The sequence below is a fragment of the Callithrix jacchus genome, chromosome 22 (assembly GCF_049354715.1).
Source record: "Callithrix jacchus isolate 240 chromosome 22, calJac240_pri, whole genome shotgun sequence".
Taxonomy (NCBI): Eukaryota; Metazoa; Chordata; class Mammalia; order Primates; family Cebidae; genus Callithrix; species Callithrix jacchus.
Window position 1 is genome coordinate 48465933 of NC_133523.1, and position 18844 is coordinate 48484776.

At 57.7% G+C, this 18844-nt stretch overlaps 2 protein-coding genes across 5 annotated transcripts; both read left to right on the forward strand.

Annotated features, from left to right (window-relative positions):
* The first annotated feature begins 395 nt into the window (after positions 1-395).
* Positions 396-3559, forward strand: ZNF524 (zinc finger protein 524). 2 transcript variants are annotated; one of them, XM_035286615.3, is made up of 2 exons: positions 396-519; positions 2490-3559. In XM_035286615.3, the coding sequence occupies exon 2, from the start codon at positions 2528-2530 to the stop codon at positions 3326-3328; it is 801 nt and encodes a 266-aa protein (XP_035142506.1). In that variant the 5' UTR covers positions 396-519; positions 2490-2527; the 3' UTR covers positions 3329-3559. The 2 variants fall into 2 exon arrangements, with proteins under 2 accessions (XP_035142506.1, XP_002762559.1); XM_002762513.7 differs by lacking the exon at positions 396-519 and adding an exon at positions 768-916.
* Positions 3560-4282: 723 nt separating this feature from the next.
* On the forward strand, positions 4283-17359 carry ZNF865 (zinc finger protein 865). 3 transcript variants are annotated; one of them, XM_035286611.3, is made up of 3 exons: positions 4283-4916; positions 5097-5262; positions 13686-17359. In XM_035286611.3, the coding sequence occupies exon 3, from the start codon at positions 13712-13714 to the stop codon at positions 16889-16891; it is 3180 nt and encodes a 1059-aa protein (XP_035142502.1). In that variant the 5' UTR covers positions 4283-4916; positions 5097-5262; positions 13686-13711; the 3' UTR covers positions 16892-17359. The 3 variants fall into 3 exon arrangements, with proteins under 3 accessions (XP_035142502.1, XP_035142500.1, XP_078217057.1); XM_035286609.3 differs by lacking the exons at positions 4283-4916; positions 5097-5262 and adding an exon at positions 5830-5915; XM_078360931.1 differs by lacking the exons at positions 4283-4916; positions 5097-5262 and adding an exon at positions 11742-11838.
* The last annotated feature ends 1485 nt before the right edge of the window (positions 17360-18844 follow it).

Below are 18844 nucleotides of genomic sequence, written 5' to 3' on the forward strand. Positions count from 1 at the left end.
CGTGAACTGCAATACACTGCTGGAAAAGAGCGGCAACCATCTTATCCACAGCCCTCCGTGGGGCTTTGAAGCCTTCCGGTGCCATGTTGATTACGGGCACTGGGCAGCCATTTTCCCGCTCCTCCTCGTTCGGTATTTGTCTTTGATTGGGTCACCCGAGTATGTGTTTTGTGAGGGAAAGGCGTTTCGAGGCCGTTGGAGATATGGTGCTCGATTATTTCCCACTGGGAACACACCAGGGCCGCTGGTGCGCACGCGCGGCTTGCGGGCGCGCCTGTGACCGGTCCTTAGGACCCAGCGTGTCCCCTTTGTTTCCCACAGGCGCGCGGGCGGGCGGAGAGGGCAGGAAGGGAGGGGCCCCGGCACAGCTCCGAGGGGCGGGGCCGGCGCCGCGCGCCGCCGCCCCCGCCCCGCCGCCGCTGAGGGGCAGGGCCCCCTCACCCCCGCCCCTTCCCACGCTCCGGCCCCGTCGCCCCCGCGCGCGCGCACACTCGCGAGCCCCGGCGACATGCAAATGAGGTACCCGAGAGGCGGGGGGCGCAGGCGGGGTGGGGGGTGCGGGGGTAGGGGAGGCCGGGCCGCGCGCTCCCGGAGCGCGCTTCCAACACCTGTTCCTGCTCCCGCGCTCGTGCCCGCCCGCGCGCCGACCTCGCGCCCCGCGAAGCCGCCCGGGCGCGCGCGCGCAGACCCCCTTCCTGGCAGCCTCCGCCGCCCGCGGCCCCGGCGCGCTCATTGGCCACCGCCCCCGCAGGGCCCGCCCCTCGCTCGGGCTTCGCAGCTCGGGGTCCGATGGGCTCGCATGCACGCACCGGGGCGAGGAGACCAGGAGGATCGGGGACCAGCCTCCCCCGTTCCACCATTCCAGAGACCTGACTCCTAGACTAGACTGCCCCGTGGGAGCGAAGTATATGGAAAGGTGGTTGCAACTCTCTGGACCACAGCTTATGGTGCTGTTAAGTGGCGGGGGGCGGGTGTGCAGGAGGGGCACCTGCAGCACCTGCTTCCAGCTGCACCTGCGCCTCCCCTCCCCCTTCGTTACACTCCGGTGCCAGTATTTGAGTGGGCGCTGGGAAGATGGTGGTCGCGTTGATGAAGTTCAGTGTTTACTATGCACCGTGCAGTGTGCAAGGGGCATTTTAAAGCCCACTATCTCATTCGATTCTCCTGACAACCTGGTTTATCCACTTTTCAGAGGAGGAAACTGCCTCAGAGAGGCAAAGTCACTTGCTAGTTATAGGCAGGGCTCAGTTCAAACCCAGGACTGAGACCTCATCATGTCTCCTTTCCTCCTTGGGTCCATTTGTTCTCCATTCTCTGGGACATTGGGGTCAGCATGACCGGCTTGCAGTTTTGGCCCTGCCATTTACTGGAAGAGGAACTTAGGCAACTGATTTGGCTTTCCCGTGCCTCAGTTTCCCATCTGCAAAATGGGACAGATGTGCCCTATTCAGACGGTTGCTGCTCCTGATAACAGTGGCTAATGTGTCCCGAAAGCTTTTGTGTATGTACACTTTGTGGTATTATGCTCAAGGCATGTCTGGGCAAGTACGTAGAACTATGTGTCCCATTTTGCAAAAGTCTTGATTAAGACTTAGAGAGGCGAACACCTTGCCCAAGGCCAGGCAGAAAGTAAAGACTTGAACAAAGGATGTTTGACTCCAGGGCCCATGCCCTTAACATCTCGGATATATTTCCTCATCCAGGAATCAGGGTCAAATATCACCTGGGACCAGTCCTTTCATTCCTGTCTAGAACCCCTTCCTCACTTCTACCAGTCAGCAGGGAGGGATGAGATCATTCATAAGGTCTCTATGGCTCTGGAGTTTGATGGGCTCTGCGTTTCAAGGACCACAGTACTGCCCTGCACCCTCAGTTGGACTCTATCCTGTCTAGATGGTTTTTGTATTTTGGAGACAGAGTCTGGCTCAGAGTCTCGCTCTGTAGCCAGGCTAGAGTGCAGTCCCTTGATCTCAGCTCACTGCAACCTTCACCTCCTGGGTTCAAGTGATTCTCCTGCCTCAGCCTCCTGAGTAGCTGGGTCTACAGGTGCCCACCACCACACCCAGCTAATTTTTGTATTTTTAGTAGAGATGGGGTTTTACCATGTTGGCCAAGATGGTCTTGAACTCCTGACCTTGTGATCCGCCCACCTCAGCTTCCCAAAGTGCTGGGATTACAGGCTTGAGCCACAGCGCCTGACCAGAAGTGGTTTTTTGTTTTTGGCTCATGTCTATCTTGAACTTTTAGATCCAGGAGGAGGGTTAGGGAGCCATGGGGATGCCTGGTGGAGCTCAGGGAAGTGCCTGTTTATCAGCTGATACAAGATCATCTCACCGTTTTACCCACCAGCATAGCTAAAATTGTGTGTCTGGATGAATGTCAACTACACCCTTGTCAAGCGACTTGGAGAGAGGGATGGGCAAGGTGTTGGGGGACACAGGGGTGCTCTAGACCCTGTGGGCACTGACTCTGCCCCTCTCTCCTCTTAGCTGGCTCCAGTGCCCAGACCCAAGCCCCCCACTGCTCAATGGACACCCCCAGCCCAGACCTGTTGCCTTCGCCTTTGCCCGGGGAGGAAGAGAAACCTCTGGCCTTACCTCCTCCTGTTCCCCGGGGCCGCCGAGGCCGTCGTCCTGGGGGAGCCACCTCCTCAAATCGGACGCTCAAGGCCTCCCTCCCTCGCAAGCGGGGCCGCCCCCCCAAGTCAGGGCAGGAGCCCCAGCTGGTGCAGGTGCAGGTGCAGGGGGTCACAGCCCCAGTGGGCAGCAGTGGCGGGAGCGACCTCCTCCTGATCGATGATCAGGGTGTGCCCTATACGGTCTCTGAAGGGTCAGTGGCTGGGTGTGCAGGCTCCGGCCCCAGGAAGGCCCCGCACTTCTGCCCGGTGTGCCTGCGGGCCTTCCCCTACCTCTCCGACCTTGAGCGCCACAGCATCTCGCACTCAGAGCTGAAGCCGCACCAGTGCAAGGACTGCGGCAAGACCTTCAAGCGCTCCAGCCATCTGCGGCGGCACTGCAACATCCATGCTGGCCTGCGGCCCTTCCGCTGCCCGCTATGCCCCCGCCGCTTCCGCGAGGCAGGCGAGCTGGCGCACCACCACCGCGTGCACTCGGGGGAGCGCCCGTACCAGTGCCCCGTCTGCCGGCTGCGCTTTACAGAGGCCAACACGCTCCGGCGCCATGCCAAGCGCAAGCACCCGGAGGCCATGGGGGTACCCCTATGTGCATCAGACCCAGAGCCTGAACCATCGTGGGACGACGAGGGCATCCCGGGAACAGCAGGGGCCGAGGAGGAGGGGGAGACAGAGGGGAAGGGGGAACCGGCCTGACCCACACCCCCTGCCATTACTCCCTGGGCCAGGCTTAGATCAGGGAGTTTGGCTGGTGGTGGGCCTGGGCCAGGCGGCAGGGACACGCTTGTTTCTGATGGTCTTCCCATTGTGGGAGCAGGTGGAGGGTGGACACCTAAACTGCTGGGTCCAGCTGCCTTCTGCCCCCCTCCCCCAGACTAACAGACCCTTGGAGGCAGGGGCTGTAGAAATAAATCTCTGCCTGCTGGCTGCCTGTGTGTGTTCCCTACCGGCATGCCGTCCTCTCCTGCCTTCAAATGTTTTTCCTCGGCTACACCGTCCTGCCCGGGGTGCCAGAAATTGGGAGAGGAACCCTCCACCTGTGCCTCATGAGCGTGGTGCTCGCCGAAGAATGGTTTGTGGGGGAGCCTTGGTCCCTCTCCCGTCCCCATCAGACCCCAAAGTCCAGTGGTCCCTCGGTGTCCGTGGGGAATTGTTTCCACGACCCCCGCAGATACCAAGATCTGAGCATACACAAGTCCAGCACTGGGCCCTGCGGAACCCGCGGATTTAGGAAAATCGGCCCTCCGTATGCTGTATGTTCCACCGGTATTTGGGTGAAAAAAAGTCTGCCTTTCAGTGGACCTGCAGTTCAAACCCGTGTTGTTCAAGGGTCAGCTGTATTCCCAATACGCATCCAATCTAAAACATTGAACCTTCCATGGAAACCTGACCCTAGGTCCGACCCCCCTCTATCCTAGCCAAATTCCTAGAAATTCTGCAGGCATTTTGCCCCAGCTCCTTGTCCTGAGAACCTACTCTTTGGAAGGAAAAATTGAGACGAAGGTGTGAGCAGGACTGAGGGTCTGGGTAAGGTTTAGAGATAAGGGGTGTGGCTTAGGGCGGGGCTAAGGGCTATGGGTGGGGCTGAGACAGCGGGACAAGGCTTATTGGACAGTTAGGGAACTGGGAGGAGCTTAGGAGAAGGAGGTTAGAGTTGGGTGGAGCTTAAATAGGCCTAGGAGTGGTCTGCAGAAAGTGACAGGTTTAGAGGAAGTGTGATAGGGTTTATCTTCTAGAGAGTAGGGGCTTGGAGATGAGAAAGAACCGGAGGAACTGTGTGAGGGTGGGCGAGGAGAAAGGATTATTACATATTTTTTGGGACAGGGTCTCGCTCTGTCACCCAGGCTGGAGTGCAGTGGCCTGATCACGGCACCTTGCAGCCTCAAACAGGGTTTGAGGGTTGCAAGCTCAACCCTCCCACTTCAGCCTCCGGAGGAGCTGAGACTACAGGCGCGCGCCAGCATTCCTGACTAGTTTTTATGTTTTTTTGTAGAGACGGGGTTTTGCCATATTGCCCAGGCTGGTGTTGAACTCCTGTGCTCAAGTAATCTGCCTGCCGTGGCCTCCCAAAGTGCTGGGATTACAGGCGTGAGCCACCACGCCAGTCCAAGAGGACTGATTTTAAGGCGAGGGGCGGAGCTTATAATTATTCAGCTCTGAGGTGGACGTGGTTCAGGGCCAGGGGCCGGGGCTTAATGGAGGGAACAGGGTATTAGGAGAGGTGAGACTTAGAAGAAGGTGCTGAGGGATGCGCACAACTGCTATGGAGGCGGTGGGGAGAGAAGTAAGTATCTAAGAGAGGAGTAACTAACGGGAAGTTCCTGGGAGAGGGGGAAGCTTAGCAAGAGGGGCTGAATGGGCCTGGGTTTGGCTGCTTGGGATGGGGCTGAGTTGGGAGCCGGGATTATAGAGATTATATAAGCCGGGCAGTGTCAAGTGTGGTAAAGCCATGGCTTTTGACCAGCATGCAGCAGAATCAGCCGAAGAGTATCTCAAAACACGGATCCCTAGAACCCCACCGCCGGGGTCTTCCATTCTGCATGGTCTGAGCAGGCAGCCGGATACTGATATTGATGCTGCTGGCCTCCCAACTGTCCTTGACAACCATCGATTTAAAAACTGCTTTACAGGTAGGAGGTACTCAAAAGTCACGAGGTGCAGCTTAAATGCTATAGGGTGAAGGGGCGGGGATTACATGCAAGGGGCGTGGTTCTGCATGGGGGCTGGGACGAAAGGAGTGTGGTTTAGGGATGGGTGAATTTCCAGATAGGAGCTTGGAGAAGTGGCAGAACAGGAGAAACTGCTTGAAGGCTAGGGGAAGAAGACAGATTTTCAGACGGTGGGGACTTAGAACTACGCTGGGAAATGGGCGTGGTTCAGAGCCAGGGGGTGGGTGGAGCTTCAGTGTGAGACCGGAGCTGGAGGTGTGGCTTAACTGGATGCCCAGAGCGTGTAGGCGGTGCCCTGAGAAGAGGCGGGCACACAAAGCGCAGGCGCACCTGGCACAGCTCTCCCACCGGAAGCGGCCGAGCTTTCACCGTTCGCGTTTCCGAGTCAGTGCGCAAGCGCACTTCCCCCTTCCTGCTCCCCGCCACCGCCTTCTCTTTCCGATCCTCCACGCCGGCGCCTCGGGAACGGGCGCGACTTCCGCTTCCGGTCGAGCGGCGCGGGGCTGCGGGGAGGGGGAAGGGGGCGGCACTTCCGGTCGGGCCCTCGGGTCTCCCCGGAGCGGCGGCGCCTCCTCCGCCTCCTCGGCCTCCTCCCGGCGGAGACCCCGGCGCCGGTGAGTGACGGGGTGCGTGGCCCGGGGGCCCGGGTGCAGCGTGGGCGGGGGCCCCCGCCCTGGCCGGCTCTGGTCCCCAGAGCGTCCCCCCACCCCTAGCAAGTCAGTGCAGCTCCCGCCCGGCCCTTGCCAGGGAACCCCCAATCACTGCTCCCCCGTAAGACCACTGCAGATAGCTCCTCCGTGAACGCCCCCAGCTAGGATGACTGCCAAAGCGCTTTAATTCGTGGCGATCCCCTAAACGGCTGCCAGGTCCCCCAACCGATACCTCCTCCTAGGATCCCCTCCACATAGCGCCCCCGTCATTGCTTCCTCAGGTCAGCCTCCAGATGCCATCAGCGTTGCCCCTCCCCGTGTCGGGCATCTGCTCGTGGACCCTCTTCTTCAGTGTCCTCTACAGAATTCTCCCCAGAGTGTTGCCTTAGCGATTTGCAGCAGAACTGCCCCCGTTATCTCTGTTCATACACAGCAACAGCCCCCAATGATCCTGGCCACCTCCCGCTCCAGCCGAACGCCTTTTCGTGGGTGTGAAAATACTTTCTATTCTGGTCAGCACAAGAATGCCTTTTTCCCTTCTGTAGATCCCCCAGTGATTCCCCTTAAGAATACACCCCCCTTTGAAAGACACCTCCCCTCGCGGCGGGACAGCTCCCTCTAGAGTTCTTTCATACCCACATCCTCTTCCCATTCAGGTAGAAATATCTGCCTGCTTAGCTCTCGGCTCCCGTGAAATACTCCTGTACCTCCTCTCACCCCACCCTCGTCATGGTCAGCCCCTGTCTTCATTACTTCTGCCACAGAAGTGTCCCGCAGTGAGGCCGCGAGGCCTTTCCTCCCAGGGTGTTACTCACCCTCTTCCCATGGCATGAACGAGGCTTGCCCTGACCTGCAACTTCTTACCCAGCTCTCTGCCCTCGTCCTGGACTCTCTAGGGAAGACCCTTGACTTAACTAGGGTGTGACTTATTTCGTCTTGGGCGTGCATTCTTCATTGAATGAACATTGGCCATTCTAGCTCAAGGGCATGAAGGGGAGAGGTGCCCAGCCTTCTCATTGTGCAGGGTTTTAGTCTAGTCGGTCAGAAACAAATCAACAAAGATATGTGGGGTTTTGTGGGTTCTCTCAGAGGCGGATGAACTACTTTAGAGGTGAAACCTGAATTACAAGAGGCAGTTAAGCCATCCAGAGATCTGGGTGAACAGGCAGCAGGAGCAGCAAGTGAGAAGGGCCTTATGTGGCTGTGATCACGGGGAGTGGGGGAGCAGCGGGGGAGGCTGGCAATTTGAAGGGAAGAACAAGAGGAAGGAAGGTTTGGTCTCAAAAGGCTTTGGAGGTGAGGGCACTGGGATACATTATCTAGCCTTTTTCAGCTTTACCAAGCCCAGAATGTTCTTCTTTCATTTATATGTTCACTCATAAACACTTGTTGAACACCTGTTTAATGAGCACCTACTTTACATTGGGGGTGCAACAGAGAACAGAATACACAAGAATCCCTGTCCTCATAGGGTGGATATGCTAGTTGAGGGGACAGATGATTAAAACACAAAACACAGGCCAGGCGAAGTGGCTCATGCCTGTAATCCCACCAGTTGGGAAGGCCAGTGTGGGAGGAGCGGTGGAGGCCAGGAGTTGAAGACCAACCCCTGGCAACATAGACCCTGTCTTTACAGAAATAATAATAATTAAAAAGCTAGGTGTGGGTGGTATGCACCTGTAGTCTCAGCTGTTCAGGGGGCTGCGGTGGGAGGACTGCTTGTGCCCAGGAGTTCGAGGCTGCAGTGAAAAGAAAATAAAAACCAAGAGCATATTTGTGTGTTAAAAGTAAAATATCAGGGGGTAAAGAGATGGAGACGGGGAGCAGGGGCATCAGGGTGGCCTCTCCCAGGATATTCCTATGTCTTGTCATCTTGTCCTTCCCAAAACCCACACACCAAAAAGTTGTACAAGGGTATCAATTCCCCTTCTCCGGGACAACTGTGGCCCACTGGGAGGCTGCTCTTAAAAGCTCCCCAGCCCCAGGAGTCAAGTGATTAGGAGGATGAGCCCTGGGTTCCAACAGGATTCACGGCTTTGAGCACACCACTCCCTCCTTTCCTAGTCTCATTCGTTCACTTCTTCAAACAAAAATGTGTCAAGCCAGAAACAGTTGTTAAGTCCCGGGGACAGAACAGTGAACAAGAGAGAAAAATCCTTGCCTTTGTGAAGCCGATCTGGTTGGGGAGGGCAGCAAAATCAAGGCAGAGAAGTCAACTACATAATGTCGTGAATGAGGATGAGCAGGAAGGAGAGAAATGAATAGGGTAGGGGAGATCCAGATGTGGGCCTGGGTGACAGGTAACTGGTTACTGAGAGGCTCATTGAGAAGACAGCTGAGCAATGATGGGAAGGAGGTGAAAGGGTGAGCGAGGTGGATGCCTGAGAGTCAGTATTACAGGCAGAAGCAACAGCCAGTGCAAAGGCCCTGGGGCAGTAATGGAGTGGGTATATTGGAATAGCAGCCAGGAGACTGTGGGGACTGTGTAGGTCATTGTAAAGACTGTGGCTTTTGAGCAAGATGGGATTGCTGTTTGATTTTAGACAGAGGATAGACATGGTTTGGCTATAGTCCTCCTGTCGGTAAAATGGGAATAATATTAATACTTACAAGTTCGTTGTGAAGTTTGAATGAAACAAGCCACATTAGGTACCTAAGCACAATGTTTGTTAGAGTTCAGCAAACTTGTCCTGGTCTTGGGTCAAGCCAAGAGACTTGGGAATAGGTGGCAGGAAGGTGGGTGGAGCAATGCATGTATCCAGTATGAAGTGGGATGGGCTCCTCCTTCATTTTGGAGGGAGAAATATTGAAAGGCAGCATGAGATGGACTCTGGAGCCTTGCTGCCTTTCTTCAACCACTGGTTCTGCCACGAGTTCACAGTGTGGCTTGGGAAGTTTGTTTATTGATTCATTGATTGACTGAGACAGTCTTGCAGTGGGGCTAGAGTGCAGTGGTGCTATCTCAGCTCGCTGCAACCTCTGCCTTCCAGGTTCAAACTATTCTCCCGCGTCGGCCTCCTGAGTAGCTGGGATTACAGGCGCACACCACCACACCAGCTAATTTTTTGTATTTTTAGTAGAGATGGGGTTTCACTCTGTTGGCCAGACTGGTCTTGAACTCCTGACCTCATGATCTGCTCACCTCACCCTCCGAAAGTGCTGGGATTATAGGTGTGAGCCCGGCCCTTATTTATTTTTGAGAGATGGAATCTCACTCTGTTGCTCAGCCTGGAGTGCATGGAGTGAGCCCACTGCAACCTCTGCCTCCTGGGTTCAATCGGTTATCCTGCCTCAGCTTCCCAAGTAGCTGGAACACCAGGCCCAAGTGATTTTTGTATTTTTAGTGGAGATGGGGTTTCACTATATGTTGGCCAGGCTGGTCTCCAACTTCCGACATCAGGTGATCCACCCGCCTCAGCCTCCGGAGGTGCTGGGATTACAGGCCTGAGCCACTGCACCCGGCCTGACTTTGGAAGTTTAATTTATGTCTCTGGCTGTCAGTCTCTTCCTTCGTATTTCAGAGTCAGTAATTGTAACCATCTCCTATGGTTAGTGGGAGGACTGGTTGAGTAAACACAGGTAAGAGCCAGAAGAGTACTGGGCAGTAGAAAGCACTCAGCCAGTGTCATATGTCGCTTTATGTTTGTCTCTTATTAACAAACTAGAAGTTTGTCACAAGGCAGCTTTGTTGCAGCAGAACGGCCCATCGTGCTTCTCTCCACATAAAACCCTCCTATGACATCCCCACTTAAAGACACCAGTTTAGGCCTGGTGGTTCAGGCCTGTAATTCCAACACTTAGCACTTTGGGAGGGCGAGGTGGGTGGATCACAAGGTCAGGAGTTCAAGACCATCCAGGCAAATGTGGTGAAACCCCGTCTCTACTAAAAATACAAAATTAGCTGGGCATAATGACATATGCCTGTAATCCCAGCTGCTAAGGACCTGAGGCAGGAGAATCGTTCAAATCCCAGAGGCAGAAGTTGCAGTGAGCCTGGGTGACAGAGAAGACTCCATTTCAAAAAAAAACAAAAAACACCAGTTTAGGCTTGAGTCGTATGAAAGAGGAAACGTCTCTGGTTTCCTAGTGGAAATTATGAGCCTGACCGATCCTGTCCACCGCTGATGTATCCCTCCAACATACACACCCTGCCCTCAGTGACCTTCCCTGTAACATCATTTCCCAGGAACTCCTGGGGTCACTGAGCTCCATTTATGCTAAATGTCCCCCTCCGTTCCTCTGGGAGTTTGGTCAGCTTAGTCTAATCCTTTCATTCCACGAATATCAAGATAGACATTCCCAGCTATGCATTTCCCTCTGAGCACTGCTTTGGCTGTACCTCCTCAGCTTTGGCATATTGTGTTTTCATTTTCATTAATTACTAAGCATTTTCTCTTTTTTTGAGACAGGGTTTTGCTCTTGTCACCCAGGCTGGAGTGCAGTGGCACAGGCTCAGCTCACTCCAACCTCTGCCTCCCAAGTTCAAGCGATTCTCCTGCCTCAGCTTCCCAAGTAGCTGGGATCACAGACATGTGCCACCACGCCTGGCTAATTTTTGTATTTTTATTAGAGATGGGGTTTCGCCATGTTGGCCAGGCTGGTCTTGAACTCCTAACCTCAGGTGATCCTCCTGCCTCAGCCTGCCAAAGTGCTGGGATTACAGGCGTGACCCACTGTGCCCAGCCAGCATTTTCTAATGTATGATTTCTTTGTGGACCCACTGGCGATTTAGGAAAGCGGTGTTTCATTTTCACATATCAGTAAATATTTGTCAAGCACCCACACTGTGCCACGTGCTACGCTAAGTGCTGGGGTCACAGAGGCGAGCTAGACAGGCCAAGTCCTTGCTTTCCTAGAGAGAGGCCAAACAGTAAACACACAGAAAAGGAGTATCAATAAGTTGCTAGTAATAACTATGATGAATAACCTACAGCTGATGAGGGGCTACAGGTGATGGGGTGGGGAGTGCTGAATAGAGACCCAGGGAGGCTCCTGTGGGAGCCTTGTTGAAATCTGGGGAAGAACATTCCAAGCAGAGGAGAGTGTAACCACCACCATCTCCTACCAGGCCCCTTGTATAGACACCCCTCATAGCCCAGAGGACACCTCTCAATAAAGCTCTTATCCTGATAGTTCCACCCTCACCGTCCTTCACTCTGGGAACAACCCCAGGTGAAACACCGCCGTGGGGGCAGGGGTGGGAATGGGGTTCATGCCCATTGATCCAGACTCTTACCCTGTGACTACTGGCAACTCACTTTGCCTCTCCGTGCCTTCATTTTCTAATTTATCCAGTGGTGGTAACAGCTGCTCCTATTTTTTAGCTTCCAGGCTGTGGCACCCTAGGGTTGCTGTGGTGCCTGGGGGCTGCTCAGCTGCTCCTATTTCTTAGAGTTGTGGGGAGTCAGTGAATTAATACGTGTAATGTTCTTAGAACAGTGGCTGGCCTCTAGGAAATGCCCAGTGGTAGCTGTGATTGATGGTGCTCTGATGGAGGCAAGCTAGGTCCGTGGCTTCTTTCCCCAAACACTCTTCCCTTCCTCCCCATAGCACCCTAAGTCACCCCCTGCTCCCTGCATCCTTACAGCCTGCACTTTCCTCCGTGTCCAGTTAGCCCCCTCCAGAGCTGTCTCCCCAACTTAGGTTCCACCTACAGCCTTCCAATTACCACCCTAGCCACGCCTGTCCTTTTTCCGGAGATCGGATTAGACAGAGGGAGTGTGAAGGGCATGGGATGTTGAGTCTTGTCCAAAGATAAGGACAGCCAGAGCTGGAGACTAAAAATATCTCACTCCAGGATGGCGTTTGGAGTGGAAGAGACACTCACCCCTCACCTGTGGGAGGAGAGAGCAGCCCGATGGATAGAGGATAAAGGGCCCAGGCCTGGGTAGGAATCCCCTTGACCCCCGCAGTGGTCTGGGCTTAGAGCCAGGCCCCCATCAGGTGGGGATGATGGACAGGAAGCGGGTCAGACCTCACAGGCCCTTCTCCCACTGGCCCTGCACCCACTCTGGAGGTGTTTCCCCATGCCAGCAGGAAGAGTAAGCTCAGAGATCAGTTACGGGAGCTGAGGTTCTGGTGTGGTGTGGGGTACACACATGGATACCTGCAGTCTGGAATGAAAAGTCAGCTAAAGGAGGTGCCAGAGAATGATGCCAGGGTGGGGGGGTCAGGAGAAGCCCCACTACGGGCGAGGACGGGAACTCAAGTCTGTTGCTAGGCTCAGCCCAGGGGCGTGGTGTCAGGAATGGTGCCGATACCTCAGGGGGTTGAATGCATTCTGCTGATGCGTGTGTTTCATTTCATTCTGTTCCAACCCCCTTCAATCTCCCTGCAGTATAGGGTTCTCCCCAGTCAGATTTTAAACATGGAGAAAGCATGGATCCCAGTGGAGCTGGGATTTGAACCCAGGTCTTTCCAAGCCCAAGGTCTGTGTTTTGATTGCATCGGGCCACCTTCTGACTACATGCCAGCCCCCTTGCTGAATTTATTTCTCCCAGGCAAGCAAATTCTCCTTTCTACTTTGTATTAGTATTAAAAGAGTGCACCCCCCCCCCCCCCAGCATACTGACTTCAGCTCTCTAGGCTTGTCCTGACTTCCTTATTTCTGCTAGTAATAACAGTGAGAGCAGCCTCATATCTTCTCTTTTTAAATTTTAGAGCTGGGTCTTGCTCTGTCACCCAGGCTGGAGTGCAGTGTTGTGATCACAGCTCATTGCAGCCTCCATCTCCTGGGCTGAAGCAGTTCTGCTGTCTCAGCCTCCCACAGTGCTGGGATTACAGGTGTGACCCACTGCACCCAGCTGATACCTTCTGTGTACCGAGTGCTTACAGAGTGCCAGGAACCGCCCCCCTCACAGGGTTGTGTTGAAGTCTCACAACGCTGTGAGGCAGGCAGGTGCTTTGTCGTCCCCATTTGAGGATGAGGAAATGGAGGCACAGAAAGGTTCTGTCACCTGCCCATGGGCACACAGCTAGAAAGTGGCAGGGCTTACATTTGAACCTGGCAGTCTGGCCCCAGAGTCTTCCCTCCCAATCGTGCTGATAGAAACTCTTATTACCCTTAACATTATCATTACCCTTAACATTATCCTCATTTTAGGATAAAACCTGAAGGGATGAGGACTGAGGGCTGGGGTGGGGGAGGGAGCAGGAGAGTGCAGAGAAGCAGAGGGCCTGAGAGGGTTTGGAAAGACCCGGTCCAGAAGCCCCAGGATGCTGGGAGAATTGGAGTCTGAGAAGGAGAGAAAGTAGAGGGCCCCGTCTGGGGCGGTGGCTCATGTCCATAATCCCAGCACTTTAGGAGGTGGAGGCAGGAGGATCACTTGAGTCCAGTAGTTTGAGACCAGCCTGGGCAACAAAGCAAGGCCCTGTTTCTGCAAATCGTAGAGGGTCTGCAGGTGGTGTGGAGGAGAGCGTCTGAGGATGGCAGCAAAGCTGTCGTGACCCCAGAAAAGATGGGAAGAGCTGGAAGGAGTTCGAGGGAAAAGAGAGATGGGAAGCAGGGTGGGAGTTGAGAACACACAGAGGGAAGGTGAAGGCGAACCGGAGAGGCAGGGGGCAGGAGCCGAGAGGAAGGGGTGCCCTTCGGGGTGGACAGGCAGAGGGACTGGAAGCCTAAACCTGGCAGGGGGTGATCCCCAGCTGGATGGATGGGTGGGCGCACAGCTCCCTTCACCTGTGGGGAGACTCAGCGGCCCGGCCGTGTCCTCAGCCCCCTCCTCCTCTTCACAGGGTCTCGCGTCTCCTAATTGCCGGAGATGGAGGCGAACCCAGTGGGCAGCGGCGCCGGGGGAGGCGGGAGCAGCGGCCTTGGGGGTGAGGACGGGGTGCACTTCCAGAGCTACCCCTTCGACTTCCTGGAATTCCTCAACCACCAGCGCTTCGAGCCCATGGAACTGTATGGGGAACATGCCAAGGCGGTGGCGGCCCTGCCCTGCGCCCCCGGCCCCCCACCGCAGCCCCCGCCGCAGCCCCCACCCCCGCAGTATGACTACCCGCCCCAGTCCACCTTCAAGCCCAAGGCGGAGGTGCCCTCCTCGTCCTCCTCCTCCTCTTCCTCCTCTTCGTCTTCCTCGTCATCCTCGTCTTCGTCCTCTTCCTCTTCTCAAGCCAAGAAGCCCGATCCGCCCCTGCCGCCCGCCTTCGGGGCGCCCCCTCCTCCCCTCTTTGACGCTGCTTTCCCCACCCCCCAGTGGGGCATCGTGGACCTCTCGGGACACCAGCACTTGTTCGGGAACCTGAAGCGAGGAGGGCCCGCGTCAGGGCCGGGGGTGACGCCCGGGCTGGGCCCTCCTGCGGGGGCCCCAGGGCCACTTCCCACCCCCTCACAGACCCCACCGGGACCCCCCGCGGTAGCGGCCTGCGACCCCACCAAGGACGACAAGGGCTACTTCCGGAGGCTGAAGTACCTGATGGAGCGGCGCTTCCCCTGCGGCGTGTGCCAGAAGTCCTTCAAGCAGTCCTCGCACCTGGTCCAGCACATGCTGGTGCACTCGGGAGAGCGGCCTTACGAGTGCGGGGTCTGCGGCCGCACCTACAACCACGTGTCCAGCCTCATCCGCCACCGCCGCTGCCACAAGGACGTGCCCCCGGCCGCAGGGGGCCCGCCCCAGCCCGGCCCCCAGCTTCCGCAGCTGGGCCTCCCGGCGCCCGCTGCCAGCACTGCGGCTGCCGCTGCTGCCCCCTCCACCGTGTCCTCGGGTCCTCCCGCCACGCCCACGGCTCCCGCCCCCTCCGCAGACGGGAGCGCTGCCCCAGCTGGTGTTGGGGTGGCCCCTCCCACCACCGGGGGTGGCGACGGCCCGTTCGCCTGCCCGCTCTGCTGGAAGGTTTTCAAGAAGCCCAGTCACCTGCACCAGCACCAGATCATCCACACAGGCGAGAAGCCCTTCTCCTGCTCCGTGTGCAGCAAGAGCTTCAACCGCAGGGAGAGCCTGAAGCGCCACGTGAAGACGCACTCCGCGGACCTGCTGCGCCTGCCCTGCGGCATCTGCGGCAAAGCCTTCCGCGACGCCTCCTACCTCCTCAAGCACCAGGCGGCCCACGCGGGCGCGGGGGGACCTCGGCCCGTGTACCCCTGCGACCTGTGTGGCAAGTCCTACTCGGCGCCGCAGAGCCTGCTCCGCCACAAGGCCGCCCACGCCCCGCCCGCTGCCGCCACCGCCACCGAGGCACCCAAGGACGGGGCTGCCTCCGCTCCGCAGCCCCCGCCCACCTTCCCCCCGGGCCCGTACCTCCTGCCCCCCGACCCTCCCGCCACCGACAGTGAGAAGGCGGCCGCGGCAGCTGCAGCGGTAGTGTACGGCGCCGTGCCGGTCCCCCTCCTAGGTGCCCATCCGCTGCTGCTCGGTGGCGCGGGGACCAGTGGGGCAGGAGGCTCAGGTGCCAGTGTCCCGGGAAAGACGTTCTGCTGCGGCATCTGCGGGCGCGGCTTCGGGCGCCGCGAGACCCTGAAGCGCCACGAGCGCATCCACACGGGCGAGAAGCCCCACCAGTGCCCCGTGTGCGGGAAGCGCTTCCGTGAATCGTTCCACTTGAGCAAGCACCACGTGGTGCACACGCGCGAGCGGCCATACAAGTGCGAGCTGTGCGGCAAGGTCTTCGGCTACCCTCAGAGCCTCACCCGCCACCGCCAGGTGCACCGGCTCCAGCTGCCCTGCGCCCTGGCCGGGGCCGCGGGCCTCCCCTCCACCCAGGGCGCTCCGGGGGCCTGTGGGCCGGGGGCCTCGGGCGCGTCCGCAGGGCCTGCCGATGGGCTGAGCTACGCCTGCTCGGACTGCGGGGAGCACTTCCCGGATCTCTTTCACGTCATGAGCCACAAGGAGGCCCACATGGCAGAGAAGCCATACGGCTGCGACGCCTGCGGCAAGACCTTCGGCTTCATCGAGAACCTCATGTGGCACAAGCTGGTCCACCAGGCCGCCCCCGAGCGCCTGCTCCCGCCCACACCCGGCGGCACGCAGCCCCCAGACGGCTCCAGCGGCACGGATGCGGCCAGCGTGCTGGACAACGGGCTGGCAGGGGAGGTGGGGGCAGCTGTGGCGGCGCTAGCTGGGGTATCCGGAGGCGAGGACGCAGGCGGGGCGGCAGTGGCGGGGGCCGGCGGGGGTGCCAGTTCAGGCCCGGAGCGCTTCAGCTGTGCCACGTGCGGCCAGAGTTTCAAGCACTTCCTGGGTCTGGTGACTCACAAGTACGTGCACCTGGTGCGACGGACCCTGGGCTGCGGCCTCTGCGGCCAGAGCTTCGCGGGCGCCTACGACCTACTCCTGCACCGCCGCAGCCATCGGCAGAAGCGGGGCTTCCGCTGCCCGGTGTGCGGGAAGCGCTTCTGGGAGGCGGCCCTGCTGATGCGCCACCAGCGCTGCCACACGGAACAGCGGCCGTACCGGTGCGGCGTGTGCGGCCGCGGCTTTCTGCGCTCCTGGTACCTGCGGCAGCACCGCGTGGTGCACACTGGCGAGCGGGCCTTCAAGTGTGGCGTGTGCGCCAAGCGCTTCGCGCAGTCTTCCAGCCTGGCGGAGCACCGGCGGCTGCACGCTGTGGCCCGGCCCCAGCGCTGCAGTGCCTGCGGCAAGACCTTCCGCTACCGCTCCAACCTTCTGGAGCACCAGCGGCTGCACCTGGGCGAGCGCGCCTACCGCTGCGAGCACTGCGGCAAGGGCTTCTTCTATCTGAGCTCGGTGCTGCGCCACCAGCGCGCCCACGAGCCGCCGCGGCCCGAGCTCCGCTGCCCCGCCTGCCTCAAGGCCTTCAAGGATCCCGGCTACTTCCGTAAGCACCTGGCTGCCCACCAGGGCGGCCGGCCCTTCCGCTGTTCCTCGTGCGGAGAGGGCTTCGCCAACACCTACGGCCTCAAGAAACACCGCCTGGCGCACAAGGCAGAGAACCTCGGGGGTCCTGGAGCAGGAGCGGGCACCTTGGCCGGGAAAGATGCGTGACCGAGGGCGTCCCATCCCACGCCCAACAGAAGCCCCCTTCTGGACTCCCTCCTCCCAGGGCTCATCAGACTCTTCCCCCCGCCCCCCGCTGTTGCCCGCTCCTTCAGAACTTCCGACGGACTGGCGACCTTCAGGCGCACGCCCGACAGGCTCAAGACTGAATCACTCCCATCCTCAACCTCTCCGCCCTCTCCTCATCCCATCAGACACTGAACCCGATCCTCCGTCCAACCCTCTCTTGTGACCCTCATCAGCCCCCACCCCAGCAGCGCTCTGCCCCAGTAAACTTTGGCGGAGATGGGTCTGAACAGCCCCTCCCCGTCCTTTGAAATCTGGCTGGACAGTGGAGTATGAGCAGAGTTGGGAGGGCACAAGGGGGTGCTGGGTGCTCTTTGGGGTGGGCGGGTGGGAGGCGGGATGGCTGACGCGGCTTGTACAAAGCGGAGAATAATAAACGTTACCATGAGGGCCGCTGGAGTCCATTCTTAAATGCCACCCAGGGAGAGTGGGGGTTTCGTGGTCACAAAGCACAAAGTTAAAGCTTGTTTCCTCTGCAATTTTGATTCTGGGCGTCTCTGCCTCTCACGCTCACTCAACGGGGACGTACTGAGCATTTGCCGTATTCCCAGCTTAGTCTGAGCTGGGCAAATGGGCAAGACAGGTAAGCTTAGTCTGAGCTGGGTTCTGCTCTCAGGAACTGACTTGACATGCCCGGTCTCCTCCCCTTCCTGATGCTTTCAGCCTTTGTTCACTCCGCCAGCGCTTCCGGAGGCCTCCTGCCTGCCCGGCCCTGAGCTGGGCACTGGGGAAACAGATGCAGTGGACATGCCCCTGGGTCTCCAATAAGACAAAGAGAACTCCCGTCCAGCTGCCGCGGCTGCCCCACGCCGTGTGCAGACTAGCGGTCATGATATAGCTCCCTCTTAGCACCTGCCCTTCAGGATGATTGGCAGATTCAAAAGCCCATTCCCAGCTCTCATGCTGGTGCGGGGAACATTGAGATGTATGCCGGGCAGTGTGTGTTTAGTTATTTCATTTGTTAGAAGAGGGGCCTGGGGTCCTGAAGAACAAAGATGCTCTAGGGACATCTTCAAAATTCAAGGTAGAATTTGGACTCGGCCAGGCGTGGTGGCTCACACCTGTGATCCCAGCACTTTGGGAAGCTGAGATGGGTGGATCATTTGAAGCCAGGAGTTCGAGACCAGTCTGGCCAAAGTGGTGAAACCCCGTCTCTACTAAAAATACAAAACTTAGGCAGGCATGATGGCGGGTGCCAGTAATCCCAGCTACTCAAAAGGCAGAGGCAGGAGGATCGCTTGGACCTGAAAGGCAGAGGTTGCAGTGAGCTGAGATGGAGGCACTGCACTCCAGCCTGGGTGACAGATCGAGACTATCTCAAAAACAAAAAAAAATTTTTTTTGGACTCCAGTCTCAGGGTGCTTGAGTACAGACATTTGAAGATGAGACCTGGCATGGTGGCTCACACCTGTAATCCCAGCACTTTGGGAGGCCGAGGCGGGTGGATCATGAGGTCAGGAGATCGAGATCATCCTGGTCAACATGGTGAAACCCCGTCTCTACTAAAAATACAAAAAATTAGCTGGGCAAGGTGGTGCGCGCCTGTAGTCCCAGCTACTTGGGAGGCTGAGGCAGGAGAATTGCCTGAACCCAGGAGGCGGAGGTTGCGGTGAGCCGAGATCGCACCATTGCACTCCAGCCTGGGTAACAAGAGCGAAACTCCATCTCAAAAAAAAAAAAAAAAAAAACTAGGTAAGAGAGCACTGCCTGGGTGAGTCCTGTGTGACCCATGAGAGGGCAGCTACCCCATGTGGCTCCATGTTCTAATGCTGAAGACCCAGCATGAGACAGACGTTTTGCCAGTGCCCCAGGGTTCAGGGTGTAGCAGCAATGTGGATATGGAGTCTCACAATGTAAAGGACATGGAAATATCAC

What these genes read in the sequence shown, in the direction of transcription:
- ZNF524 (XM_035286615.3), top strand. Translation starts at nt 2,528, where the DNA reads ATGGACACCCCCAGCCCAGACCTGTTGCCTTCGCCTTTGCCCGGGGAG.
- ZNF865 (XM_035286611.3), top strand. Translation starts at nt 13,712, where the DNA reads ATGGAGGCGAACCCAGTGGGCAGCGGCGCCGGGGGAGGCGGGAGCAGC.